At 48.0% G+C, this 27,029-nt stretch overlaps 3 protein-coding genes across 3 annotated transcripts; 1 reads left to right on the forward strand and 2 right to left on the reverse strand.

The window, feature by feature from the left end:
* Positions 1-74: 74 nt before the first annotated feature.
* LOC104554682 (uncharacterized) lies at positions 75-7,599 on the reverse strand. The gene is made up of 13 exons (XM_061998489.1): positions 7,496-7,599; positions 6,975-7,151; positions 6,606-6,711; positions 5,996-6,118; positions 5,493-5,712; positions 4,547-4,570; positions 3,674-3,799; positions 2,971-3,158; positions 2,089-2,288; positions 1,688-1,779; positions 1,282-1,336; positions 496-593; positions 75-350 (listed from the first exon to the last, which is right to left on the reverse strand). The coding sequence occupies exons 1-13, from the start codon at positions 7,597-7,599 to the stop codon at positions 136-138; spliced, it is 1,728 nt and encodes a 575-aa protein (XP_061854473.1). The 3' UTR covers positions 75-135.
* Positions 7,600-9,379: 1,780 nt separating this feature from the next.
* Positions 9,380-22,523, reverse strand: TMED8 (transmembrane p24 trafficking protein family member 8). The gene is made up of 6 exons (XM_061998488.1): positions 22,252-22,523; positions 20,955-21,036; positions 18,403-18,532; positions 16,868-17,006; positions 16,308-16,607; positions 9,380-15,298 (listed from the first exon to the last, which is right to left on the reverse strand). Exons 1-6 carry the CDS (start codon positions 22,340-22,342, stop codon positions 15,081-15,083), a joined length of 960 nt encoding a protein of 319 aa, XP_061854472.1. The 5' UTR covers positions 22,343-22,523; the 3' UTR covers positions 9,380-15,080.
* Positions 22,524-23,001: 478 nt separating this feature from the next.
* SAMD15 (sterile alpha motif domain containing 15) lies at positions 23,002-25,780 on the forward strand. The gene is made up of 2 exons (XM_061997680.1): positions 23,002-23,075; positions 25,429-25,780. Exons 1-2 carry the CDS (start codon positions 23,046-23,048, stop codon positions 25,693-25,695), a joined length of 297 nt encoding a protein of 98 aa, XP_061853664.1. The 5' UTR covers positions 23,002-23,045; the 3' UTR covers positions 25,696-25,780.
* The last annotated feature ends 1,249 nt before the right edge of the window (positions 25,781-27,029 follow it).

Below are 27,029 nucleotides of genomic sequence, written 5' to 3' on the forward strand. Positions count from 1 at the left end.
TGTGCCAAGGCAACATTCAGCTACATATAAATACTTGGACTGTCACAGAGCTTGGACTCATTTATTGCCATCTATGTGTGTACTCAGGCTAGTGAAGAACCCTGGCTGTTCCAGGCCCATTCAGAGCATTGTGCGTTACCCTAGGTCCAGCCGGATCTTGACTGTGCTGTTGTAAAAGGTCCCGGCACAGTTGGAGCCCCCAAAGACCAACACTGTGTGCAGGTTATGCTCCTCTTTGTTCTCCTGGCCCACATCCATGGGGTGGGCAGGAGTCAGGTCAAGCAGCGTGTGGCCAGCTCGGGGCACAGAGCAGAGGTCATGGTGGATCACCGTACTCCAGGAAAAAGTGTCTGAAGCAGAAAGGGGCTATGGATACTGACAGGCACATTCCCAGGGCGAGGGATGAAACACAGGCACCAGGCTAGGTGTTCCAAAACACCGCTGCAGTTCCACAGTCACCTGCAGCTATGGAAACAGGGAGGGAGGGTCACTCACCTAGGTGGAAGACAAAGGCATCCTGCAGAGCTCCCTTGGCATTGCAGCCTCCACTGATGAGAACCTTCTGGTCCGACACTGCTGCAGCTGCATGAAAACTGTGGCCAAAGCAAAGCCGACAGGTGACTACAGCAAAACCTCCCAGGGTTGCTTCAGCCAGCAATGGGCAGGGGTGGGCAGGCTCCAGCAGCAGCCTGGGAGCTTGAGCTGCAGAATAGAAGTTAACTTCTACTTCTTTTCTGCCCTGACTTGCTGAATAAGCTGAAGGAGCTGTTTGTTTGCCTCTGCAGGTCAGGCTGTAATCAGGCCTGAAAAGCACCTCATTATATCAGAAGGATCCATCAAAACTCCTATGTTTTGCTCTGTGGAGTGAAACAGCAGGCTAGCTGGGCTTTGGTCTGATATAGGTCATTGTTCTAGCAGGTTTCCTTTAGGAATAGCATATACCTGGTACAAGAGTTCCTTCCACTCTGTGTGTCTGCTGTACTCCAGGTACTGTGGAGACCAAACAGCAAGCAATGCAGTTCACACACACAGCAGAAAATCTCCCCTAGCCTGAAAGGCAGATTTCCAGGGAGACTAAAAGGGTATGTACCCTCCCACACTCTATAGGCACCAACTAACATAGCACAGGAAGTTCTGGTCCCACAGCAAAGGGACCATCCACTGTATTTTTACTAGCTAAACAAAGATATGCAACTGGCTCTGATCACAAGCACTATTTAAACTTGGCTTCAAAGACAAGGGACAGAGGAAGATAGCTTCTGGGCCTGAAACAGAGCTTACCAACGTGCAGAAGGCTGTCCTGTGAGGAGGGGGACTGGTGTGTACTCCATGAAACCTGAAAGCCAGGGAAAAGGCAGGTGAAATGCCCAAAAAGCCCAGCCTCATAACTAGACAAAACTTCCCATACTCTGCCACATCAGCAACCTGAAATCTCTGCTACCCAGCTTCATCCAAAAGAGCCATCTCTTGGCTTTTCCCATTCTCCCCCCTCTTCCTCCAGAAAGATGGGGTTTTTTTACCCCATAGTTTTCCATCTCCATTGCCTAGTCAGAAGTTGTTATAACATTATTGCTACCAAATATCCACCAAATACCAAGCCAAATGCTCGGTATCAAGCACTCCTCATTCCCCAGTCCCTGCCTTAGAACAGACCTTCCCAGGGCATCCACCTGGCATGCTTTCTTACCCAGATCCAGGATGTGCATGTCACTCAGGTAGAGAGAAGTTCCCCGACCCCCAAAAATCAGCAGCTTGTTCTTCAGTAGAGTAGCTGAATGCCTGGCACAGAATCGGCAAGTGAACAAAGTATCTTCAGCAAGTTCCCCATACTGACGTTTCAGCTTTGGCTTCAGCTATTGCACTGCCCCAGCTTCAGTCTGCACCCGCCTGTGCCCCTAGCCACTGCAGCCCATCCAAATTCATGACAAGAGGTAGTAGGAGCCACTTTGCTCAAATCATAGCCTATCTTGAGGAGTAAATGGCAAAGAACAATCACCTAATATTTAGGAAATTATACTGGAGTGGGAGGGAAGATGAGTGGAGGTTTCCTGATCTATTTTAGAGGGCTTGGAAGAAGAGTGCTCTCACCCAAGCCTAGGCAGAGGCTTCTCTCCTTCTGAGATGGGCTGGTACCAAATTTCATGCTCTGGATTGAAGACATAGAGCCTATTGCTGCAGGTTCCATCTGCCAGTGATGCCTTTTTGGGGAAAGTCCCTCCAAAAACAAAGAGCTCCTTGCGGTAGATAGTTGCAGTGTGGTGGGTGAGCATTGGCACCTTCCCTTTAGCCTGGCAAAAGTTCAACGTACATTTGTCACAAGAAGTGCCCTATTCGCTGCATGAGCCATAGGAAAGGGGCCCACATCACGCAGTGACTTTGACGAGTCTCTGTTTTCACTTTACTGGCTCCCCAGCCAGATCTTTGCCACACAGGCAAACAGTGCATCCTTTGCATACTGTGCATCACCAGAATGCTCTGACAAGAGAGGGAAGTCAACCTCCTGTCCAACTCCTCAGAAGATGACAGAGAACAGAAAGATCTCATCCACACTTATTCTGTGACAGGAAACTAAAGAGCTCAGAGATCTGCTGTGCTCAGAGCAGTCTGTGATTGGAGAAGATAAGCTCTTGACCTCAGGATCCAGTGCAGCTCTCAACAGCACCCACCATTTGCCTCTGACACTTGTACAGTACCACCCACCCACAACCCTTCTTAGACACAGCATCCTGCAGCAACCACTTTTTTTCACCTTGCTTCATTCATTGTAGGCATAGCCCCTGCTTTCTGCCAAGTTTGTGGCCTTTCAACATAGCCTTCTTATATCTGTCAACCCTCACAGCAGCTCACACAACCTGCAGCAGCAGCGCACTGAGACTACTGGAGTAAGGATACAGGCACATCAACTGCCACATTCAGGCAGGACCTGCCACCCCTCCTGTGCTTTTGTCCTGGAAGAACTGCAGTACTTACAGCCACGAGGAGCCATTTCCAGGTGACTGTGTCCAGAATGTAGATGCTGCTGTAGTCTTTGTTCTGCCTCATGCCCCCAAAGACATAGACACGCTTGGTGTCATGGTCATAGGTAGCTGTGTGGCCATGCAAGCACAATGGCTGGGCATTCTGTAGCTGGAAATCCACTGGAAGCCAGAACTCATTGTCTGTGGGAGCAAAGATGCTCTCAATTTCTCCAGATTTAAAGAAAACATCATACAATTTTTATCCAGGACATCACTCCCTTCATCTTCTCCTCTCCATTGATTCAGGGCTAGAGAGGACTCATAAAGAAATGTTTATGTGTAAGGAATGAAGGGGAACACTAATTAAGCAGGGAATAGCAAAATGGAAGAGAGGAATGGTGAGGGGCAAGGCACTGGAATTGTATCACACTTCTCCACCAGCCATCAGACACAGAATGCAAACCAGTATTGCTTTTACCCCTTAAAACTCACCCAATTCTCTTCAGAACTTACACCTTAGCTCCTGGTGGGCTCTCACATACAACCTCACAGCCTCTCACGGCACCCAACACAGTCAGCTCAGCCTAGTGACCATGCTAGGAGGTGTGACACCTTTGCTGTCCCCTCTCTATGTACAGTACTCCCTCCCGTCTCCATAAGTTGTTCTCCAGTCCCCCCATTGCCTCAAAGTCAAAAGATGGCACCAGAGTCCTCACCAATTTCCAGCTTCCAGAGTGCATCCTTGCAGGACTGCTGCCCGGCCCCTTCTCCCCCAATGAGCACAGCTGTGTGCAGGTCACTCAGACACATGGCGTGGCACCACCGCGGGCTGGGGCTGCCTGCTGGGGAGAGCGCAGCACTGGGAGCACAGGCAAGTAATACACCTCCAGCTCCCTTCCCTTCTGGGAAGAACAAGGCAGATGGGAGCCCTTCCCTCTCAAGTGGCAAGAGAAACAGCTCCCTGAGGAAGATTTTCTGTTGGCTTTGGAGAGTAATTGCTGTATGAGGAGGGACATCGCTAGCAGAAGGACCTACCAACGAGTCTGGCTGGATGTAGGACACAAACAGGCTGCCACTTCAGACAGGCCTGGATGCCCCCCATTGATTACTCATCCTTAGAAGGAACATCCCAGCTGTGCTATCCCCCGTGTTACTCCTTGTGAGGGAACGCTGCCCAGGAACAGCTTGTTAGTGCCTGAGTACTTGTTAGCCACCAGAAGGCTGTAGCTGCTTCCAGAGGTACTTCTCATACTCTACTGTTCTCCTTCCTTTCCTCTCCCAGCCACCCTGCAGCTGGCTAGGAAAGCTAAAAAATACTTCTAAATCAAAGCCTATTCCACATCTTACCCTTTGCCTCAAAGGGCTATGCACCCAAAGGTGGGCCTGAGATCCGGGGTGGGGGGCACAGAAGCATGTTGGAGAGCCTGACAGTACCGATGGCACCTATACTGAGGGAAATTGCATGGAGAGGAACCTACTTGGTACTCTGGATCTTTGGAGAGTTAAAGGATGAAGCACGAGAGGTCTGTGACGTTAAAGGGAACGAGTGGCTGAAAAGACAAACCAGGGTCTAGGAACCAGATCCTCACCTCGCAACTCCTCCACTGCCAGATCTGCAGAGGAAACACAGAGGTGGCCCCATAAAGAAAGCACCCAGCAGACATATCCTGGAAAGTGATCAGCTCCCCATTTAAGAGCCCTTCCTCCAACTCCCAGCACAAAGCTACCTCACTGCACTAAACAAGGCGCAAGACCAAGACTCCTGAAGAAGGTCTTGCCAGAAGAAATCCAGAAGACAGGCATGAGCAGGGCATGCTTCCTTGGATTGCCATCAAACCATCCTCACTGCACTGTACCCTCTGATGGAAACTCATTTCCCCACCCGGGACACTGCTCACAGTGGAAGCACCTCAATAATGGAGCTGTATTTGCCTTTGTGGGAAGCAAGCCAAGCCCCGGGAAGGCACTTCACATGGGGACCACCAAGTTAGTGTCAAATATTTACATGCAAACTTGGTCACACCCTGGAGAGGAATTCACACTCCAGAAGCTTAAGGTCTTGTTTCCAAACCCTTTGTCAGCTACATCCTCACTACTGAAAAGTCAGTACAATTACTCTCCAGATACATTCCTTTTCATATTCTCTATACTTTAATAATAACCAGTGTCTTGTCAGGACCAAGCAGTGTGCTGTTAAGGGAAGAGACAAACTGAGAGCTTACAGAACTTCACAGCAGGTAACCTTCTGCTGCCTCAATTGACTCTTTTCTAAACCAAAGCTAACAATATGTGCCTGCATTTATAAAGGGTACTAAGAGTATCCTATGTTCTGTTTTTGCCCTTTTCTCAACAAGAAAAAATCCATGAAGTAGTTAATCCAGGACTGAGGAGTAGTTCTCGGTATTCTGCAAGCCAAGACAGATAAGCCCACCCTGCCTTGGAAGTTTACAGAGAAATGGTCTGAGATGCTGTTGCCCAGCAGCACTGACAGGTAGCTCAGACAAGAGCTGCAAAATAAAGAGCTGACAGAGTTACCTTCTTCATCAAGATTTCTCTCGGACACTGTGGGTTCAAATAAAACCTTCCTGGGCTTCTTGGTGTGGACAGGACTCTTCCTCCAGGACTCACTGGGTTCCACCTTGCCAGATGGTGGCTTCAGGGCACAGGTCGCTGCCAGGGTCCTCAGCAGCGGGTGGACGTCCTTCCTCCTAGGCCTGGGCATTCTAGCAGTCACCTCTGGGCTCTGACTCTCTATCTGTGACAAGAGTCTCATTCAGGTCAGCCCTGAAGAAAAAAACCTGATGCTACTGTGAGCTATTTGTTATTGGGCCAGAGATTATTTTCATTTAGTGACTGTTTTAAGGCTCATCTTCCTATTGAGTCCTAAATGACCGGCATGCCAACCATTTCTGCTGACAAATACATGCTGAGCAATGCGGCCACCTGCTGCAATAGGCTTAGTTGTCTGTTTTCAGACTGCTGGCTGCAACCTAAGAAGAGGGTGAAATAACAAGAGGAAGGCTCCAGGGTATACACACCACAGTAGGATCCTCCAGGTCCTGGACAAGGGGCATATCATCTGCTGGGAGCACTGGTGACTGGGTGGTGTCCGGGGTGAGGAAGGGGTGGGCAGGTGTACTGCTGGAGACACCTCGGAGAAGCTGCAGCAGAAACAGCAACAACAGGGAGAAGAAAAGGACACACCAAATGTGCAAGCCTCCAGCCACAAAGGGTGAGCAAAAAGATGTCTTGCAAGGACAGATTCCCTGCAGGGAAATAGCCCAGCTTTGACCTCCAGAGCCAACCGAACAGCAAAGCCAGGCACTGTGAGATGCTAGATCCACACGGGAAAACAACTGTGTGAGTACCCCAGGCCCATGAGAGAGGGGAACTGGAAGCGAACCACTCTCTGCTGCTCATCTCCTGGGGCCACACAAGGCATTTTGGCAATGCTGTGTTTAGGGAATGGGCCTAGAGCACCACAGATGGTTTCGGCTTTGCATAGAAATGCATTAACGGAGCCACCTGAGGCAGATCTGCCTTGGGGTAGCAAGAAAAAGGAGAGGATAGGTGAGGAAGTTCTGTAGCTCAGAAGTGACAACATTAGGGACACGGGGCAGGAAGAAAAGAGGCTGTCAGTAACTTTACCTGTCCATTGACAGTCAGGACAAGCTTCACAGGGTTGCCTTTGTCCATTTCTTTCAGTGAGGCCATGGAAATATCTGTCCTCCAGTCACCCTCCCACACCAGAGACCTGCACAGAGGACCACGGGTTTTCAGCCCACAAATGACATTGATTGGGGAAAATTCCTGCCCCTACACTAGCTGGTAACACTCCAAAGAAAAAAAGATCCCTCCATAAAAGCAGCCGAAAGGAACGTGAAAGTATCACTAGAGAGGAACATCATGGTGGAGGACCAACAGGCCCGAGCAGCTTTGAGATGACACCAGCAGGACCGGGCAGCACCACAGAGCAGAAAGCTTTCCCAGGCCACCAGTCCTGACCCCAGCCATGACCTGTGCGTGTGCTCCAGCACGCCAACCCGCTGTGGCGCGATGCCTGCGGACACCAGCACGTCCACCACGATGCACGTGTCTGCGGAGTAGCAGCTCCAGTCTCCCAGCCCGAACACCACCAGCTGCTGCGGCAACGGCAGGGGCAGCCAGACCTGGAAACCCATCCTGCTGGACTGGCTGCGAGGGGAGGGAAGAACAAAAACAGACAACTGAGACTATCACCAAGGAGTAAAATGGAGGCTCCCAAATATATATGAAAAGGCTTAAAAACACATTTATGCTGGGGGAAGGTGAAAGAAGAGAGTCTGTGTCCTTTAAAGTGGAGACTGTGCAGGTATACAGTGAAGAAAGTAAGTGGTAGCCTGGGAAGAGCACAGCCGTGAGCGAGGCGAGGCCAGGCGGTCATCCCCAGCCCGAGGGGGAGCCCACCCTTCGACTTGGACCCCGACAGGGACAGAGCCAGGGTCGGGGCCGGCCCGGCCCCACCTCTCCCTCGCAGCCCCCGGGGCACCTGCCCGCACCTGCCGAGCCGCCACGGCGGCTCCCGCAGGCCCCAGAGCACGTAGAAGGCGAGGCCGGTGTCCCGGGCGCTGCCCGGCGGGGCGCGGCGGGCGGCAGGCAGCATGGCGTCGGCTGCAGGGCGCCGCGAGCCGCGGGCCGTTATGACAGCGCCGCCATTACGGCGCCGCGGCGCAGCTGCGGGCGGGCGCTGGCCGGCCACCGCCCCGACCCGCCCGCGCGGCCCGCAGCGCCTCGGCCCGCTGCCCCCTGCCGGCAGCGTCGGCGGACAGCCCCGGCACAGCGAGGCGAGCCACGGCTGCCCTCGCGTCCGTCGCTAAGCGCAGCCGCTGCGTGAGCCCAAGCCTTGCGTCCCTTTCTGAGGAGGGGTGGCCTGTCTGGTGTTCAGATTGACGGCACAGACCCCACATGCAAACAGAATCATTTTATTGCACTCCCCATGCTTCCGATATACAGTTTTTGCCTTACATAAGCCACAGCTGCATTTACTGATTAAACTATTATGAGCCATTAGCTAAAGGAATCTTTTGTCTTTCGTGTCCTTGCTCTGTTTCCAAATGCCGTATCTCGATAGCTTTTGGGCATCAATCAGTCTTGGCACTGTCTCGGTTCTGCACTGCATTTCTGCTTTCCCATGCCGTGTGACTCTGCACAAGCATAATGTTCGCTGTTCTGTGACGATTCCTAAACGATCACCTTTCTCTCATGACAAGCAGGTGTGAAGCTTGCTTCTCTTATTCTGCAGTCAGGGCTACCCAGGGAGAATGCAGAACAGTTGTAGATCCTCCTTAAACAACTCAGTCTCTGTTTGTTAACTACTCCAATGTGTACCTGATATCACCCCTGTAACAATGAAGAGCTCTGCCAAACAAAACTGTTGAATAGCACCACTAAAAGCAGTGACAGGGATTCAGCAGCCAAAACCACCAATACTCTCCATGTACAGCTGAAACAGGGAAGAGTCACTTCCCAGACGGCCAAAATCTGTAGAGAGACCTTCACTGAGCACTTCTGCTGCAGATCAATCACAGAAACTACAGAAGGATGCACAGTGAGCAGGTGATAGTCAGCTAGCTGCAGCACTCTTTGGTGGTCTTCAAACAAGATGAAACATCTTTAAGTTAGCAGTCATCTATCGCTTTGATCATCTTGCTTTATGATTGCTCCTGCCCATCAATTGTTTTATAAAAATGCTCCAAGGACACACAAGACTAGAACACAGATTAATATCTGCAGCACTTTTCCTACCGAACTTCATAAGGAGACAAGCGAGGAGGGGTGGCTCAGGCTGCAGGTATCACCCCTTCTTTGGACCAGCAGGTGCTTCCTTCAGGTCATGTAAATACAGCTTTCACAGCAAGGAAAGGCTGATAGGCAAGCAGGTATGAGGAGCTATGAAGGGCAAACACTTTTCTGTAGATAAGTTAATCGGTACATAGTAACTGAAGATATGTTTTCAGTCCTTCAAGCTGAAGTAACAGAACAGATAGCTATAAGGGATCTTTGCAAATGGAGGTGATGAGCTTGGGTAGTTGCTTATTCATCTCAGATATTCAGTGTAGTGTCAAACATTGCAGAGAATTTGAAGAATTAAAAAGGTACTCCAGCAAGTCATTTTAACAGACAGGAAATTTCCTGTGTGGAGCCACCATCACCCACTTGATAACAGAGCATTTTCCTCTCCGTTTGTAACCTATATGTCCAGTACATTGCAAGGTACATTTTGAGTGTTTGCCTCTTTGCTCGTAAATCTAAGGTTACTTGTATTCTTGTTTTGTTGGAAAGTCTGAAGTTCAGTTTGCATGTCCAGACATTCACTTGCTTTACACACAACAAAGTTCTTCATTGCATAGTGAAAACTTTATTTAAAGGGAATAAGTTCCAATACACTATTACAAATCAGCCACCACACATCAAATACAAACAATACAAACCAAGCATAGAAGGAATGCAAGCATACTATAAATATGTGCCCTTCAGCAAGAGCTTCAGTGCCATATTTTGTTAAATTATCCTCTCCTCCATTTAAAACCCTTGGGAGGACATAAAAAGCAAACAGCTGGCACCGAGAACTCAATTTTGAAATCACGGGACATCAAAATAGTCCCATCTCACAGATAAAGACTGACAGATAACCATCACAGTTCACAAGAAGATAGGGCTGAGAATGGAATGACCAGCTACAAGGTTCTCCCCATTGAAAGACTATGCTAGCAGCTTGAGGCAGGGAGTTGAGAGCAGACTGCTTCCCTCTGAGGAGAGCAGTCAACAGGGGATCCTGGAGGCTGCAGGGAGACCATCTCCGGCTATTTATCATTTCCTAAACATCAAGGTCATTATTTGGCAAAGCCTCCTTAGCTCTGAGCTTAATGGTTGGCATCCAGCTTCTTACCCAAGGGACTTGACTCAGCAGTCCAGATGGGTAAGATAAAACCAGATAATGCTCACTGATAGGTCACAAAATTCTTCTTCTCTCCCCATCTGTTAAGGGGGTACATTTCTTGTGATGAAGCTTCTGAGAAAGCAACATATAAAACCCAGACTAGAATGTGGAAAAGCTGAGAAGAGTCAGTCACCATCCACCAGCCCAATGTTGTGTCTTCAGCTGCGACAGCACCAGCATTTCAGAATAAGTTACCAGAGAGCCACTGGAGGCAAACAGGGAATAATCCCACAGAAAGTCCTCCTCCTAGCAAAATGTGTTTGAACCCTGCAGTTTTATGTACCTTCTAACTTTACCTTCTAACCTTCTGACTTTACTGCAAGTCAACTTACTTACTAAATTACTTAGCACTTTGACTCCTGTTAATCTCCTGGCTTCTTTCACAGTCTAATTAGACCATGTATTTAACATGATCAGTTCCCCATCCTTCATTCTAGCAGTAGAGATGTTCTGCTATATTTACATTACATTGTTACATCCAATATTTTCTCAGATATGAGGGAAGGAGAAACAAACTTTTCTTTCACACACGTAGATCTAAAAAAACCTTTGTTGCTTTGGTCCCTTACCCAGCCTCAATACACCTGAGAACACCATTCACAACACTGGATTCAGACACTTTTTAGAGAAAATAATGAATGGCCACAAAGAATGCTCTTCTGTGTCTTATCTGGTGTTTCCCTGGTCCTCAGGTTTAGCACCAGCATATCAAAAGGAGTAGTCTTCTGGTGTTCCTCAATATCAGCATATGATTTTAAAAGGCAAGGATCTTATGGCACCAGGAAACTCCAACACGCTTCTACTCATCTTACAGCAACAAGGCAGTCTGATGAACAGCTTAAATCTCCAGGAGCAGCCCATAGGGGCTGTCCTGCCTGACCTTAGGAAGTGCCTCCCCTCTAGCCAAATGGGCAGAGAAACAAGGAGAAAAAAATCCCTTGGATTAGTCACATCTGTGGCTTTTATTTCAGACATGTTCCATGTTCCTAAAGGCACCTTGTGATAAATCCTCTGTAGGGTGGCTTTAGTTGGTGTAGTGGGACAAGAAGGATGAGTATAAGTAGGGATAAAAGTGAACTCATTTAGGGATTCATTCTCTACCTTACTTCCTCACAAGAATGAGGAGGCCTTTCAGCAACTACATATGTGACAAGGCTGACCTCTAATCCACCCTGCTACATCCAGCACCACCACAGGTGACCCACGGTGGGTGTTGATAAAGACTATGCACGCACACGGCTGAGAGGAGACGAGCACACAGGGGAGAGCCACAAAGAAAGGCATGTGGCTGTCTTGGAGACTCAGTTGCATAGTAACTCAACTTTCTCCTTCGCACCTGAAACCAGGCAACTAAGCTTTTTCTCTTATGCATTTTCATCTTACCTGTTCATGTTAATGGTTCATTATCAAGAATAAGCTACATAACTGTTAAAAAGGGCCTAAACATTAATTTGCAAGTGGCACCAATAACCTTCCACAAGAATCTGCACTATGGGCCTTCAAAGAGTTAGTGAGCAAATCAGATCAGTCCAAGTGGTCCCTGATTTAAGTAATTTTAACTCTGTCTTCATAAAACACGTTTTAAATGCTGCTACGTTACACCTAAAGGGAAGAAAAGAGAAATGGAGAGCTTATGGCGACTTCTGACATAAAAAAAATGCCCAACAGATTGTCACCATTATGATAAATAAATAATTAGACAAGCTCATTTTTATGCAAGTCCTGAACTACAGGACTGTCTTATATTTCTGGCTGAACATGTAGATCTTATTTGTAGATCTAAATTATATTAAAAACAAAATGGAAAACAATTTTGTGCTTTCACAAAGCAAACGCAAAACACAAAAGAAGTTTCTTCCTTGATTTAGCTTTTTAATTCCTAGGCAAAATTTACAGGGAGAGGAATAAATAAATCCATGTAAATAAAGAAGGAATATTCCTTTCTTGGGGATTGATTTCCCTCTGCCATGCACAGCCTTTTTAATTCCTTTTTCTTTCTAGACCTAAGGTCTAATTTCAAAGGTCCCCAATTAAAATAATGAGAGCTTCCATCACTACCTCAGCCAAATAGCAGCATTGGTACAAATCCAGGAGACAGGCCAAACTGAAAAAAGGACACACGAGAAGTAAGATTACTTCTCTGAACCAGCTATGGGTTCAATTATGAATAGGAATGGCTACTGTTAATCACTACTCACATAGCTAAGCTATTGCATTTATCAGAAAATTAATTAAGACTATTTATCCTTCCAAAGAGAAGTTGTCACTTGAGTAATCAATGCTGTCTGAATACCTGAGAAACAACATACTCATGTAATGTGGAAATTAAAAATAGGCAAAAGGAGGAATTATCTTGTACAATTGTGAAGCTTCTGTTTCCTGCAGATGAAATAGTCTGTGCCTAACTATCTTGTGTTCCTAAGAGACACCAGATACTTCTGGGAAACGCAGGCAGTGAAATGGCACCCAGGGAGTGCTTTTGGTTGCACAGCAGCGGGCCTGTCTGCGGGCACGCTGCGTTGGCAGAGCAGGCCCACACTGATTGGGATGACATCCCATGTTCAGTGCTGCTGTGAGGCATAACTCAGTGAGACCAGGAGGTGGGCATAGTTCCCAACAAGCAACCTGGGCCTTATTAAAAGCTGCCCCACACTTCAGAAAGCTAAAATAGAGCAATAGGATTAACAATCTACAGTGCAACTTATCTTGAAATACTTAGGTGTCAGAAAGTGATTGCACTTGGTTGTGAGGCAGCCCTTATTAACTTACAACATGAAAAAATTATTTCAAACCTTAATATGAGCAACAGACAGACAGGAAGGGGAAGTAGCTGCGAGTTAGCAATAGAGAAACAAGTTTTTTGTGGAGATAATCCATTAGTCTGCAATAGCCGTGCAACTGAGGACCAGGAACTCTGGAATATCTGATGTGTATACAGGTCAGAGATTCCTTCACTGTAAACAAATCTTGATTAGAGAGTGAAGCAGATGCCAGATAGCGGCACATAGGGTTTAACCAGAAAGCGCACATGGGGTTCTGCAGATCTCACAGCAAAGGACTGAAGGCAGCCATTGAGTGGGGCAGTGCCAACAGCACGGTCAGACTGAAGGGTCTTTTCTATCTTCTGTTTAGTATCTAGGAACCTGATATACAAAGGGTGGGATGGAAAAAAAAGAGAGACACCTTACCCAAGTTGCTCAAGCCTGATTCAAATGCTGTACAAAGACCACAGGATGGTCGTTCATCTTCTCCAAGAGAGACAAAGGAAGGAACAGTCCTTGCCAAGCTGCTCAAAGAAAAATCATCTTACTCTGACAGATATTAAGCCTTCCTGTTCTGTCTCCCTACAAGGTTGTCCTGTGGTTGCCCCTGCTTGAATAAGGCAGCTTTGCAACCCCTCACTGTCCAGGTGCACGCTCTGCTTTCTCTCTGAGAAAGCATGTTGTTTTCTCCCTATCTTAGGGCCCAAAGCAGCAACAACTCTGCTCCTTACCCTGACCAGCTCTGCTCCCTGCCTGCTCACCCAGAAAGCCACTGTGCTGCAGTCAGTGTTCTTTGCTTTTCCACTCCTCCTCCCAGCTTGGACTATCCTGCTGTAGACTGACTGCTCTCTCTCTCTCTCTTACCATTTTGACCTACTAAGTGCTCTGGGGCAGTGAATAAATAAGCAGAGATAGTTAAAAGAAGAGCAAACTGCAAAGCATGACAATAGAGCCTTAACAGGAAATACACAAGCCTCCTATGGAAGTGAAATCTTTGGCTTTAACTACCCCAAAATAATCGTGTCCATCATTCCCTCTCAACAGAAGGAACAGACCAAGTAGAGGTGCTTTACCTGCAGGATTTAAACATAAAACTCAGAATGCTACTAGAATCACCATGTAGTCATTTTGTGTGTTCGCAAAGAAGTATCAAAATGTAAATACAGGAGTATTCTTAGAAAAGAGAATGATTTCAAGTTAAAAGTACTAAAATAAACAACAGTTACAGATAAACATGATTTAAAAATCACCTCTGAAGGATTAACTTAATCCTTGTTCAATTCTGCCAGTACTTGGGCTGAAGCTGATCACTAATGCCACTGCTAGCCACTAAAACATGCCAAGGAGCTCCAAGGTCACCAATGGCCTTGCTGCTCCTGGTGCACAGACAGGGTTGGTTAAATCCCTCACCTTTTGAGTTTCTGAGCAGAGATGTTCTTTTCTAATAATCCCTTTGCAACAGTGATGGCAGCTGGCAAGCTATACATCTCTGGGGAGCCTTTCCCTTACTATGTACTGTATTATCCATCTGGCAGCAATACCAGGGAACCAACATGCTGCTACTAAGAAACATTTCTCGTATATTTATTGGTTGTACTCCAGACTTCTTGTATTTATTCAGCACAGCAGTAATGCCTCCTGCTTCACATCTAAATTGCAGAAAACAACTTTTGGTGGGCATTGAAGTTTTATTCATCTTCGTATCCCTACAATCAACAGGTATGACAACCAATTGTCACTGGGTAGAAAAACTATCTTACAGACTTCTAGGTGTGCATCCTTCCCCCACCCCCCGTTCAAACACATGCCATGCCTGCCATTTGCTTGCCTGTTGTAGCATGGCAGCACAGGCTGCTGCTGGCCAGCAGCACCCTCTCCCCCTGGAGTGAAGGAAGCACTGTCTGCATGGAGTGGGTTGGGTGACAAGCCAGCTGTGCTTTTGGATCACTTCAGCTGATAGCTGCCCTCTAGTGATGCAGATGCAGCAGGAGAATTGGAAATGTTATTCGCAAAATATTAACAGATCAATCTTTTCACCTCATTTTGTACCAGCGCAGCAGCTGGAAACCGCACGCACCTGAGCCTGTCCTCTGGGCATCTCCCGGCTGTGGCACGGCCCGGTGCCTGCACAGAGCACACCTCCCAAAGTTCTACTGAAAGAGCAGCTGCCTGTGGACAAACAGGCAGACACAACTACCTTCCTGCACTGGGACAGCAGGGAAGGAGAGTGTGGGGAGAAACCAGTCAGTGTCTGAAGAGGAGCCGGCAGAATTGTGCCTTGGTTCTGTCACACAGCAGTGCCCGTGGGGCGGTACCAGAGCTGGGTGGCAGCCTGCTACACTCACCGTTACCTGCCTGCCATCCCTGCCCCTTCCCCGTCCTTCAGCTGGTGTAATAGACATGAAAGAACAGAGTCTTGTTGCGGAGCAGAGAGTAGGAGTTATCAAACTTGAGCAGGTAGATGCCCTCGCCCGGGTACTCGTGGCTGCCGGCCTGTACCTCTCGGTGGCTGTTCCTCCGGTACACAGGCATGATCTCCCCGTAGCGGTTCCGCAGATAGCTTTTGGAGCCCCTTTCCACATCACCAACAGGGGCGAGTCCTGAGTGGGAGAAAGCAGACAAGTAAGTAGGCCAGAGCCAGTTAAGCTTTGGAAAAAGATCAACAAAGCCAGAAGGCAGCAGAGGCATGCAGATACATGGGAGGCTAACTATGACAGCATTACCCATGGCACCTGCTTTGACCTTTCTGCAAGTCATATCCACAAAGTCCAGCTTCCCTCATCATGACAAAAGACATGCCAAGAACCGGTTCTCTTGGGAATACTGATGGGATGGTATCCACTTGCCTACCCTTCTCTCCCTTGACACTTACCTTTTAGACACTGTGCTGCTTTTATATATATGTATCACAAGACACACTGCAGTGGTCCAGTGATACAGACTTGAAGCAAAAGAAAGGTGGCAAAGCTCTCAACTATAACCTCACCATGTTTATGTCTTCAGTTAACTTCTCCAAGAGCATTCCTCATGCAGGAACCTTCCCCTTTTTGAAGAACCTGGAAGACTGATTTCAGACACTAACCCCCCCAGCTACATTTGTCACACATACACTGAAGCTACAGAATAGGCAGCTTTTCTATGTGTTTCCTAAGGACAAAGACACAGATAGTCATCCTCTCAAATGCAATCAACAGGAGATACTGAAGTACTGGGAGGGGTCAAAACTCCAAAACAATACCAGAAACAAAAGCTTTTTGCTCCTACTCACCACCAGAACTTTCTCAGTCTGACAGGCTGAAAAAAATAGTCAAGTTCAAATTTCAGACCTTAATCTTTTTCTCAGCTAGAAGTTGAACAAGTGAATTCTGGTTTTATTTTTCAAAGCATTCCATTTTAAGAATGCTGTTGGAGAAGGACAGCCACTGACATACACTGAAGCAGGAAGGGCTAAACGCTTTCTCATCATAGCCTAACCAAGAACCCAAAAGGCTGCAGAGATAACAAGCGGGCTGAGTAAACAAAGTGGATGGAAACTACAGCCTTTGACAGACACTCTCAGCAGCACTGCAACAGGCACTGCAAATTAACCCTTATAAACTCTTTACTAACCTTCAATTTCTTCCTCCTCCTCTTCATCCTCCTCATCACTAGATTCGCTGACCTGAACAGTAATGGCAGTGCTGGTAACTGTGGTCCAGTCAAAATACACTCCAAACCCAATGTCGTAGTCATCTGTAGCAAACTCCCAGCAAATGCATCTCCCATCAGGATGGGTTGGCACGCGGACTGTCACCACCTCGCCTCGCTTCACCACCATCTGGCAGTTCTTCTCCTTCCCCATCTTGGCCTTGAATTCTTTTGTCTTCTCAGTGGTCCACATGGTGGGTGGAGCCAGAGGGGGAGGCTGAGCTGTGACAAGGGAACAGATCGTGGGCTCACCTGACCTTTCACTACTGAGAAACTGTTACCTGAAAACAGTGAAGCTAGTTCTGACAAGGCTTTTGCATTCTAGAGCCTGCGCCCAGAAGCCTTGGACGTGAACTCACTAGCCAAGAGCCCAAATTTGCAGAAGGAATTAGCAGTGTCTCCAGGACAGTCTCTGCTCGTTCTCTAGCCAGGGCAGGCACTTAAAAAGCGACTCAAATAAGTGTTTTCCTTTCAGGACTCACCTTTCCTCTGCTCCCCAAGGAGATCTGCAGTCTCCAGCTCAGCTGAAAGGATATCCACAGCACCCGTGTGGTCTGACTGAATCATGACTATATCCCCTGCTCCTTGAGGCACATGGTAGTTGGTTATCCTAACAGCTTCCTGCACGAAGCACAGAAGAAAGACCACTCTGGTAAGAAAGTCCCTGGGTGGATTTAAAACAACTCATTAGTAATTCACACATCTTTCTGAAGCCAAGTCAGACCCTGCAGAAGCTTCAACTAGTTGAAGAGAACTAGCTGGCTCTGATAAATCTGTGTTATTTCCCCCACAGCACTAAAGTCATGAACTTTGAAGTTAAGTGCTGTACTAGTCTCACAAATTACACACCCCTTGCCTCCCTGCCAGGAGTCCTTGGCCAGGCACATCTTTGTATCTGCCTCAGAGTTAATTGTCAGCTCTTAACAAAGCAGCACATTTAGATTTAGCTGACTACTCTTGGAAACAATTCCCAAGATACAATCTGTCTAGGGAGCCTTTCAGCTTTGTGTGCATCTAAACTACAACCTCAACCAAACTGTCAATTGCTGTGTCCTAGTTAAAAGTCCATCCAGTGCACTAGGGCCAGCTCTCTCTTCTCATATACGTTAACTCACAGCTCCTGAGCTGGGCACTACTTGCACAGGTTTTCCCAACTCTATGTGTAATGTAAACAAATTGGCTGCTGACTCAAAAGAAAACAAAGACAGCAGAGTCACATTCCACAGCAGAGTTCCCTTTTCCACAAATCACAGAATCATAGAATGGTAGGGGTTGGAAGGGACCTTTAGAGATCATCTAGTCCAACTCCCCTGCAGAAGCAGGTTCACCTAGATCAGGTCGCATAGGAACATGTCCAGGCGGGTATTGAAGACCTCCAAGGAAGGAGACTTCACAACCCCTCTGGGCAGCCTGTGCCAGGGCTCCCTCACCTGAACAGTGAAATAGATTTTTCTTATGTTTAAGTGGAACTTTTTGTGTTCCAGCTTCATCCCATTACCCCTTGTCTGTTGCTAGCTACAATAGAAAAAAGGGATGTCCCAACCTCCTGACACCCACCCTTTAGATATTTGTAAATGTTAATAAGATCTCCCCTCAGTCTCCTCCAGACTAAACAGCCCCAGTTCCCGCAGCCTTTCCTCGTATGAAAGATGTTCCAGTTCCTGATCATCTTGGTGGCCCTGCGCTGGACTCTCTCCAGAAGTTCTCTGTCCCTCTGGAGCTGAGGAGCCCAGAACTGGACACAGCACTTCCAGAAGCCCCAGACAAGAGGCAGAAGGTGAGAACAACCTTGAAGCTTTAGTGAGCCAAAAACTGTAAGGAAGCAAGGACTATCCAAAGGCAAAACAGAGATTTTGCAAATCAAACCATTAATATTTACCTCCCACTAATGTACAGAGGAATATAGTTGATTCTATGATGATATGACTTTTGCCTCAGTCCTGTAGCTATAGGCACAGCAGGAGGGTGGGAGAACTTTTGCCGCACTTGGTTTCAGACATAAGAAATGTCCACCTACCTCTTTGAGGGACTGGATTTGGTCAGGCAGCTTCTCTTCTACTTCAGCCACTTTCTGGTCCTCCAAAGTTCCAGCTTCTGCCTTTGAATCCTCTGTTGTGACCGCATTCTCGAGCAATCCAACCTGCAACCTTTCAGAGGATGAGAGCACGGCAGTTCAGCCTTGGCACCCAGGGCACAGCCAGAGGAGAGAACTCTCCACTCTGGAACTTCAGTTCAAACAGACTGAAGGAAACAAGCTTCTGTGGTCAGCACCTGCCAACAGGACAGAGCACCCTTTGCACCCCAGTCCTGCCCTCATCTCTAGATGACTGTCTTCTGTGTGAGCCAGAGAGAGCAGCTTCAGCAAGAGACTCCATACTGAGCGTCCCTCAGAGGGCAGCAACTCACTGCACTGGCCCCACGGCACGCCAGCTCACCAATGCCATATCACCTGCACTAGCAGCTTTTCTGCCCAAGAAAGGAAAACTGCTTTTATGCCATCTATTACATCACATCTGCACATTCCATCAAAGGTCAACTGCATCAGTGAAACGATCCAAAGCAGTTTTGACAGCCACCCTGAAAATGCCCTCTGCGTATGTGGCCCATGTGCCTGACAGATGCAGGAAGCAGACAGGTGCCTCTGCCACATGAAAGAAAGGAAACATCTTTGACATGCATTCTCTATTGAGGGCCACATTTTAAAAACGCTGCATATTGTCTATAGGTGGAAAGAGTTATCATCCCAAATGAACTCAGACGGATGCCAGAAGAGTCTCCTCTGTCGTTAAACTTCCCTGTGAAGCAACCTAGTCTTTAATAATAATAGAAACAGTTGCCTTTTTGAAAAGCAAAGCCTTCTCACAGCACTATCAAACCCATGTCACTGCCTCAGTCTAAAGGATCGGGAGCATGAGAACACAGCAGTAATGGAAAATATGTGCATTTCCTCAAATGTCTGCTTTCAGGAATGAGAAGTATTCTCATTAGTAAGGGAGCAGACTACCAGTACACTGTACAATAGCTTAAGAAAAACATACACAGATCGACTCAGACACATTCCTTGCTGCATCCATAGTGCAGACTAGAACAGGGCAAATACAGCTTTTGTTTCTAAATCTTTACTCCTATAGGGATACAGATTTTATCCAGAATTAAAGCCAGTTCTTACTTAAATTCTCTCAATAGTGTGATTTCCCTTCCTAGAAATGGCATGGTAGACAGAAGGTTTGTAAGAACAACTCAAATGAGCTGAATACCAGGATACACAAAACAGCAGCAAAAGGAAAATGTAAGAGAAGCAGCAATACTTGGAGGGGGTGATTTTTTTTAAAGGAAGAACTCTTGCAATGATCTGTAACAATTTCTCTGGCAGGACAACTTTGGACTTCTATGCCATCCTTTTCTAGCCCACCTGCTTTTTAACTTAGCAGTTGCATGATCACACCTAGAAGGACTATTTGGTCACTTCCTGACACAGATGCAGGCATCTGCTCAAAGGACTCTGCAGCAACATAGGAGCTAACAGCTTGGGGATGTTTTCCTCCTAACATCACTAAAGCCCAAGAGTCTCACTGAAAGACTAGGAAGAGCTATGCAAGCTTTATAAGCAGATTTATGGAGTTGAGCTAATTTCTCCTTATACAACCACTTTAGACCCACTAAGATCTAACTTAGACAAATATATCCGGTAACATCCATAAGTATCCACCATCTATTTTGGCTACCTTGTTCAGTCTCTATTAATGTCTTGGAAGAAAGTCAGAGGACGTAGTAAAGAACTAGAAGAACACATATTTGGAGTCAAGAAGGCTGATACTGATGTCATTAGCATCAAGCCAAAATGGCCTCAAACTGTTGTATTATTAAGTATGGTGGTTTGTTGGGACTTTTCCTGGATTTTTTTTCTCCCTCCTTTTCAATGAAGCTGTATTTCTCTATTGTCTGATTAACTCACACGTTTTCCAAATTGCATCCTGTGCAACAAATGTATGATGGCAAATGAAACTCCTCTGCATAGAGTATTGGTGCTTGTGAGCAATGCAATGACTTGGCCACATGTCCAACAGATGATAACAAACCAAACGCCTGGTAACAGAGGTGATCAGAAGCACTAATGAAGGAGTGACACTGAAAACAAAGGATGATGAAAAAAACCCAAACTGTTGCCAAGAAACATGTAAAGGGTGTTTTCTTGCTCAGCTTCCCATAGAACTATAGAGAGTGGAAAATCTTAATTAGTAAAGTATCCTTCAGATAGGATAGAGAAAAGTTCCTGATAAAAGTCCATTACTTCTTACATGGACTATAAAAACCTTGCAGGCTTTTTTCCAAGCTGAACGATTCTATGATTTGAATAACTGAACCACAAACTAAACTTCATCGTTTCCTGACGATGCCTGTAAGAACAGCCCTTCCTATAATGATTTTGGTATATAACGCCCCAAAGCAGACAATTCAGTTTCCAATCCTTTCTATTCATCTGCACAGAACCAAGTGTCATACAGCAGTCACAGGGATGAAGCAGACTGACATGCATGGCAGCCACAATACACAAAAAGATTTTCCTACCCGCTCTGCAAAGTACTGGACTCCAAAGAATCAACCGGCTGATCTGCAGGCTCTGTCTTGTGGGACGAGTCTTCTCCATTTTCTAAAAACAATCAGAATATATAGAAAGAAGGCAAAATAAATTTCAGTCTTTAGAATACAGACAGAAGAAAAAATTAAAGCCAGCACTCAAATGTTGACAAGGTCATGTGGCTGTGGAACAAAGAGCTGCACCAATCAGTTTTTCATGCTGTACCTAGCGCCTAGCAGAGCAAAGACTTTTAATCATCTGGACCTTAGGAAAGGAAGAACAAAAAATGATGCACGTTTTTGGTGCAGAACCACTCTCCGAAGCAGGGTTTATTCAGGAACCACCATCCCTAGCTTTGGAAGGACAGAAACAGGCCAAATTTCATCATGTAAAACCGGGCCGACAAAGCCCTGGAAAAAGCAATCGTGCCGCAGTTCCCAGGGGGCACGGATGAGACGGAAATTCCTAGGTCACTGCTAAAAGGACTGTGCATAAGGACGGCTCCTGATCTCCTCTAAGTCGTCAGAACTCTGGTAAAGCTGTGTCCCCATACGACTGCTGTACGCACTCCATAGCCCCTCTGTCTGGTCGCATTAGGGCAGTGAACTGGGCATGGACAAGTTCCAGCTTCTGCAGCTCTCTCATGAACGGCTGCTGGCCCTTTCAGAGTCAATTCGGAAATGAGACACCTCCAGCAAACAGCACCAGGCCCCCAGCCCTGGGCAAAGAGCACACGACGGGGACAGTCCAGCTCGCAGCTGGACAGAGCCTCTTTCAGTGGGGAAAGCTCTTATAAAGCTGCACAAATCCTCGCCTTTTCTGCTGCAGAGAAAGCACCGGACACTGTTGCTGTGGTTTCGGGCTGGCGGCAGGGAAGCCGAGCACCCCGGGCCCCGCGGCAGCGGATCCTCCCCCGGCGGGTGCCAGCTTAGAAGGCTTGCCTCGACCCCGCAGCCTGCCCCTTTCCCCGGCAGCCAACCCTGGCACAGCAAAGGTTAGCCAAGGACTCGTTCCCGATGCTGTCCCCGAAGCGAACTGCCACCGTGGAAACGAGGCTTCTCCAGGAGAAGCCGGGAAACCCACCGCGGAAAGGAAACTCACGGCACTCTCCCTGCCCCAAGTACGCGCCTCCGGGCCTGCCGCCGCAGCGCCGGCAGCCCCTGGGACACGCCGGGGGTCCGGCCGGCCGGCCGGCGCTCGCCGCGAGTGAAGCGCGCAGGCGGGGAGCCGCTCCCGCTACCCGCCGCGACCATCCCAGCAGCCCCGGCTCGCCTAGCACGCCCGTACCTGAGGGGAGCCGGGGCGCGGGGCCGCCCGGCGCCGCGGCGGCCGGGGGCTCGGAGCGGGAGCGGGCGGCGGCGGCCGGCACGTCCGACATGGGCAGCGCGGTGCGGAGTGGAGCCGAACGCGGCAGCCCGCCGCGGCGGAAAGAGCCGAGCGGGACCGAAGCGCTGCGGCCGCCGGCGGCGGAAACACCCGAGTGGGGAGACGGCGGGAGCCGAGCGGCAGCGAGGGCTGGCTGGGCGGAACGGGAGGGGGGGGGGTGCCTCCGTGTCGTCCGCCAGCCTCCCCCGCGGCAACGCAGCCGATCACACACTGGTTCCGCAGAAGCACGAGGCGCGGCACGCAGGCGGCGGTGGAGGCTGACGGCGTGGAGGGGTGGCGGAAGGGAAAATGGGCTACACCTACAGGAAGTGGCGGTTGCTACGGGAACGAAAGGTCCCCGCAGGACGCGTTGCCGTGGCGGCCCAGGGCCGGCGCCGATGGAGCCCAGACCCGAGCCGCGGCCCGAGGGCGCGGCGGGGCCGCAGCCCGCCTGCCCCTTCCTGGCCTGGAGCGCCGCGGAGGTGGCCGAGTGGGTGGCGCAGCTCGGCTTCCCGCAGTACGAGGTGCGGAGCCGCGGGCTCGCGCGGGAAGTGCTAGCCCTTAGCGCTGCCCCAGGGCCCTGAGCTCTGTGTGTGAGTGTGTGCGGGGGGCGCTCCACTCGCCTTTCTCTTCGCTTTCCTACCTAGGAGTGCTTCAGGGCCAACGGCATCACCGGCCGCCGCCTCATCCTGGCGAACTGCTCCAGCCTGCCCGCCATGGGCGTCACGGACTTCAGCCACGTGCAGGTGCGGCCGGCTGCGGGTCCCGGAGCTCCCTCCGCAGCTCTTCGGAGCCCAGCTCGGCCCCTTTCTGCTTGCAAGCCAACTAGGCAATACCCTGTGCACGCAGGCAGATCGGGCAGATCGCTTATTCAGTGAGCCTGGAACTAGACAGACAAATTTGTTGAGCTAGACATTTCTATTTCTAGAGTCTTTTCGAGTATAAATCCTCAGCTGTGTGGAGATCACAGGCTTCCTCTCTGGGACACTATAAGCGCATCAGAAATGCTTTTTTTTAAAGCCTATGTTGCTCCTCTTGCCTCATGAAGCTGCTTAGCAAGTCACATTTCTTAGATATCCATCAGAATTTGTTTTCAGTAATTTTCCACTTACTGATTTGCAGAACTTCTAAAAATCTAGTCAGATTTAACCCGCAGCAGCTGAGGCACTGATCTCAAGCAGCGAAGGGCAACTCAGTATTGCTTCCTTGTTTTACACTTTGCTGAACACAAACAGCATCTCAGTCTCATTTTATCAACATGGAATTCTCTGGTCTTTTTCCTTTCAAACCTACATCTTTTCTTTTACAAACACTGATAGTTAAACTAACTAGGCTGAAGTTCAGGGCTACAGTTTTGCCTTCCAAATCTTTCTGAGTGTACAGAAAATATGTAAGCTGACTTAGATCTCATTACCTTCCTTCCCCTCCCTAGTGGAAACCAGAGTGACTTTGTGCTTTATTTACAGAGCCAAATCATTTGTTTTGCATCATAACTTAATGCTGTGTTCTCCCAAGGACACAAGGGTAGAAGTTCAAATAACCAGGAAGAGAGAAAAATGTCCATGCTCCAATGACTAGAGTATGAACACTGACTCTAGGGCACCAAAAAGCAATTTCACCATGTTTCTGTCTGGCTATACAGTCTTAACTGTCTGAAATTAAATATGCCACCAGAAACATTGAGTGGTGCCACATCTTTGCCTGTTGTTTGGAGGAGAAGGCATTTCAATCACAGTGCTTAGTTTTCCAGACAGCAGCTCTTCAAGGGTATTCCTAGTACAAGCAGATACAGCCTTTCCAAAGCCTCACCCTCACACTGGCATATGGGAACTATACATGGTGGTAGTTTAACTGCTGAGAAATGCTCAGCCATGGCTTAGAAATACCAGCTGTAATTCAGTCTTCCTCCTGTAGACCCTGGAATCACTCAGGGCTGCGATAAGCGATAGCCAGAATACTGCAGCAGGCTCGCAAATAAGATTGTAATGTTTTCCAGAGCTTGCGAGAGAATTGGGGACATCTCACAGAGTTCAGTGGAACCTGGGTTTTCTTGAAGATCATGCCCTATCCTGCTAGTTATTTGTATTTTAGAGAGCTTTACTCTGTCAGAACCCAAGCATGTGGAGCTCTCAGCAGCACGTGGTCCTTTGGGCCTTTCAGGAAGCGTGTACTAGAGCAGGTGCAAAGCCAAGGCCGTAATCAGAGTGCATCAGCTTCCCAGCAAGAAATATCAATGAAAGGCTGTGGACAGTTGAAACTGAGATAGTTACCATAGAAATAAGTGTGATAGCATCAGCTCAGTGAGATGGAACATTTTTGCAACTAAGGGGAAATAGCAGTTTCCACTGCACAATGAATTACATGGGAGCTACACAGCATGGATAAGTGAAGTTACTGCTGATTTTGATTCCATTGTACTGCTGTTTGAAAAACTAAAAGACTAGCCTAGTGTTCTTTTAATATCACATAAAGTAGGGTACTGCTCTTCAGAGCTAAGACAAAGCTGGAGGTAGACTTTGAGCAAATGTTGTGAAAGGTCAGTAAAACCTTGCGAATTGTGTTCCAAAGCTTAAGTCAAATCAGAAAGCTACATTCTCAGCAATGACTTCAAAAATAGCGGCAAGGCTTTCTGTTCACTGACAGTTCCAGGTCCAGCTGGCTCAGCCAGCCAATAACCCATAATTTTCTTAATGAGCAGTATGGTGTATTGATTTAATAACTTTTTACACCACTTCTGTGTATAGACTCTGTTCTTGACAATGTAACTTAGCAAACACCAGTGGTTTTGCATTAGGCAGAACAGACTCCTGCTCATTCACCCATAACTTGTTTGTTTTGCAAGGGCAAAGAGGAAAGCAGAGCTCTTTGTACCTCTGAGAGAGCAGATGTGATGCCACCCCTAGTAAATCTGGAGAATGGGCAGTCTGCTCAGCTTTTACTGCGTCACATGGGGTTGCTGGGTTCAGCTCCCTCTCGAGTTGCAGCTTGAAGTATGAAACTGTTCCAACATTTAGAAATTTGTCTGTTTCAACGTGGATGAATGGTACTAGCTGTTGCCCTGTAAAATGAGAATTTCTGGTACTGTGTCTTGTATTTCAGGAGATTTCACGGCACGTGCGAGAGTTGCTGGGGACTGAGGAGCCTCTCTTCAACAGATCCATTGCCCTCCCTTACAGAGACAACATGGGTCTCTTCCTGGAGCGAAAGTCCTCATCAGGAAAGAAAGCAGATGCCCTTACTTTCTCACAGTTTATCCAAGAAGCAGCACTGGAGCCCTATGCTACAGATCCTACTTTGCAACAAACCCAGGCTGAGGCAGAAGCAGATGCTCTCCTTGTATCGCGGGGCACTCAGACGCAGGATTAGACATTCACTTCCACCTTTGTGAGAAGCCCAGCAGGGACAGCAGAATACACTCTTACTACCTTGCAGTTTGTCCAAGGAGGTACAGTTCCTCCTTTTCTACATTCTAGATTAGGCCAATGAACCTCTTACACAGCAAAGACGTTCGTTCCCACATTGGCTGTTTTCTGCAATCCTTTGTTTGCTTCCAGGAACTAAGTGAAGCAGAAGTGATAAATCAGACTGTACCACAGTCTGTCTTTCACTTCTGCTTCACAGTTGACTAAAAAGACCAAAAACCAACCACAGATGTATTTTAATTACCAGTAATTGCTAACACTCCCCTACAGGTCAAGCAAATAGATTTCTCCCAGGCCTTAGTGCCTGCAGACCGGGCCCACTGTAGAGCCCAGCTGTAAGATAAATGGCTGTTATGCAGTAACTGGCACAGAGATGTGGTGCTAGCTGCACTTGGCCATCAGCCTAGTAGCAACATGCACAACTAATCCCTGGCCTCACCTCAGAAATGATTTCCTGTGAGGCAAAAACAGGCAGCGGTTCTTCATAGTAAACAGTAGTAGAAGACAGCAGGAAGTGTAAGAGAATACTGTAAGATGAACTAGAACACCTAGGAATTAAAAGATGCTTTGTCCCAGGTGGATCCGGACAGACTGTCCAGTACACCTCCTTTTTCCTTGAGAGAAGTATCACCAAGTTTGTGGTGGTGGGGTGCATTATCACCAGCAAGGAAGTAGGAGTAAGCGCTGGTTACAGTCTGGCTCAACAGAAAGAGTGCTCCTGTCTAAATCATTACTATTTTATCAGGCATCAATGGCTTCCTCTCGATCTCCTAGGGAAAAAAAACCAACTCTCAAAAAACTGGGCCTGATCCTGTTAGTTATTTAAGCCAAAGCCGTAGCCACTGCAAAATAACAAATTTGGTTTTGTAATTCAGTTTTCTAGCCAAACTGCAACAGAAACCCAGTGTAACTGAAGCAGTTCAGAGGTCAAGATGACTATGTAACAAGCAAATTCAGACCAAACTAAAGCAAGACTCAGGCAGCCAGGAAGAAGCAAGTTTGCTGAGCAGTCTAAAGAGTGACACTTGAAGAAGCAAATGTGTCCATAGGCTTGTTGGCTGGAATATTTTCAAGAGCAAATAGTGCTGGTTCTTGCACATCTCAGTCCCTGACGGTGGCACTGCAGCAAAGAGCAACGCTTCTGCCTGGAAGCAGAGGAGGCGGCTCAGGGGAGCCAAGGGCTTTGCTACTGCCGAGACAGAGCCCAGAGCCAGTGGGATCCTGGGGTTTTAAGGTCTTGCCTGAGGGAAAACTTGGAGGAAGCCACAGGGAATATTC

This window comes from Colius striatus, chromosome 6 (assembly GCF_028858725.1).
Source record: "Colius striatus isolate bColStr4 chromosome 6, bColStr4.1.hap1, whole genome shotgun sequence".
NCBI lineage: Eukaryota > Metazoa > Chordata > Aves > Coliiformes > Coliidae > Colius > Colius striatus.

Bases quoted from the DNA above. Each gene is read 5' to 3' on its own strand.
- LOC104554682 (XM_061998489.1), bottom strand. From the start codon at position 7,599: ATGCTGCCTGCCGCCCGCCGCGCCCCGCCGGGCAGCGCCCGGGACACC. The intron at 6,712-6,974 runs GTCATGGCTGGG...TCCTCTGTGCAG, and splicing joins GTGCTGGAGCACACGCACAG to GTCTCTGGTGTGGGAGGGTG. The intron at 3,159-3,673 runs GTGAGGACTCTG...TTGCTCCCACAG, and splicing joins ACTCTGGAAGCTGGAAATTG to ACAATGAGTTCTGGCTTCCA.
- TMED8 (XM_061998488.1), bottom strand. From the start codon at position 22,342: ATGTCGGACGTGCCGGCCGCCGCCGCCCGCTCCCGCTCCGAGCCCCCG. The intron at 17,007-18,402 runs GTAGGTGGACAT...TGCTTCGTGCAG, and splicing joins AAATCCAGTCCCTCAAAGAG to GAAGCTGTTAGGATAACCAA. The intron at 15,299-16,307 runs GTTAGTAAAGAG...TCTCCCACTCAG, and splicing joins GGAGGAGGAAGAAATTGAAG to GACTCGCCCCTGTTGGTGAT.
- SAMD15 (XM_061997680.1), top strand. From the start codon at position 23,046: ATGGGCGTCACGGACTTCAGCCACGTGCAG. The intron at 23,076-25,428 runs GTGCGGCCGGCT...CTTGTATTTCAG, and splicing joins CGGACTTCAGCCACGTGCAG to GAGATTTCACGGCACGTGCG.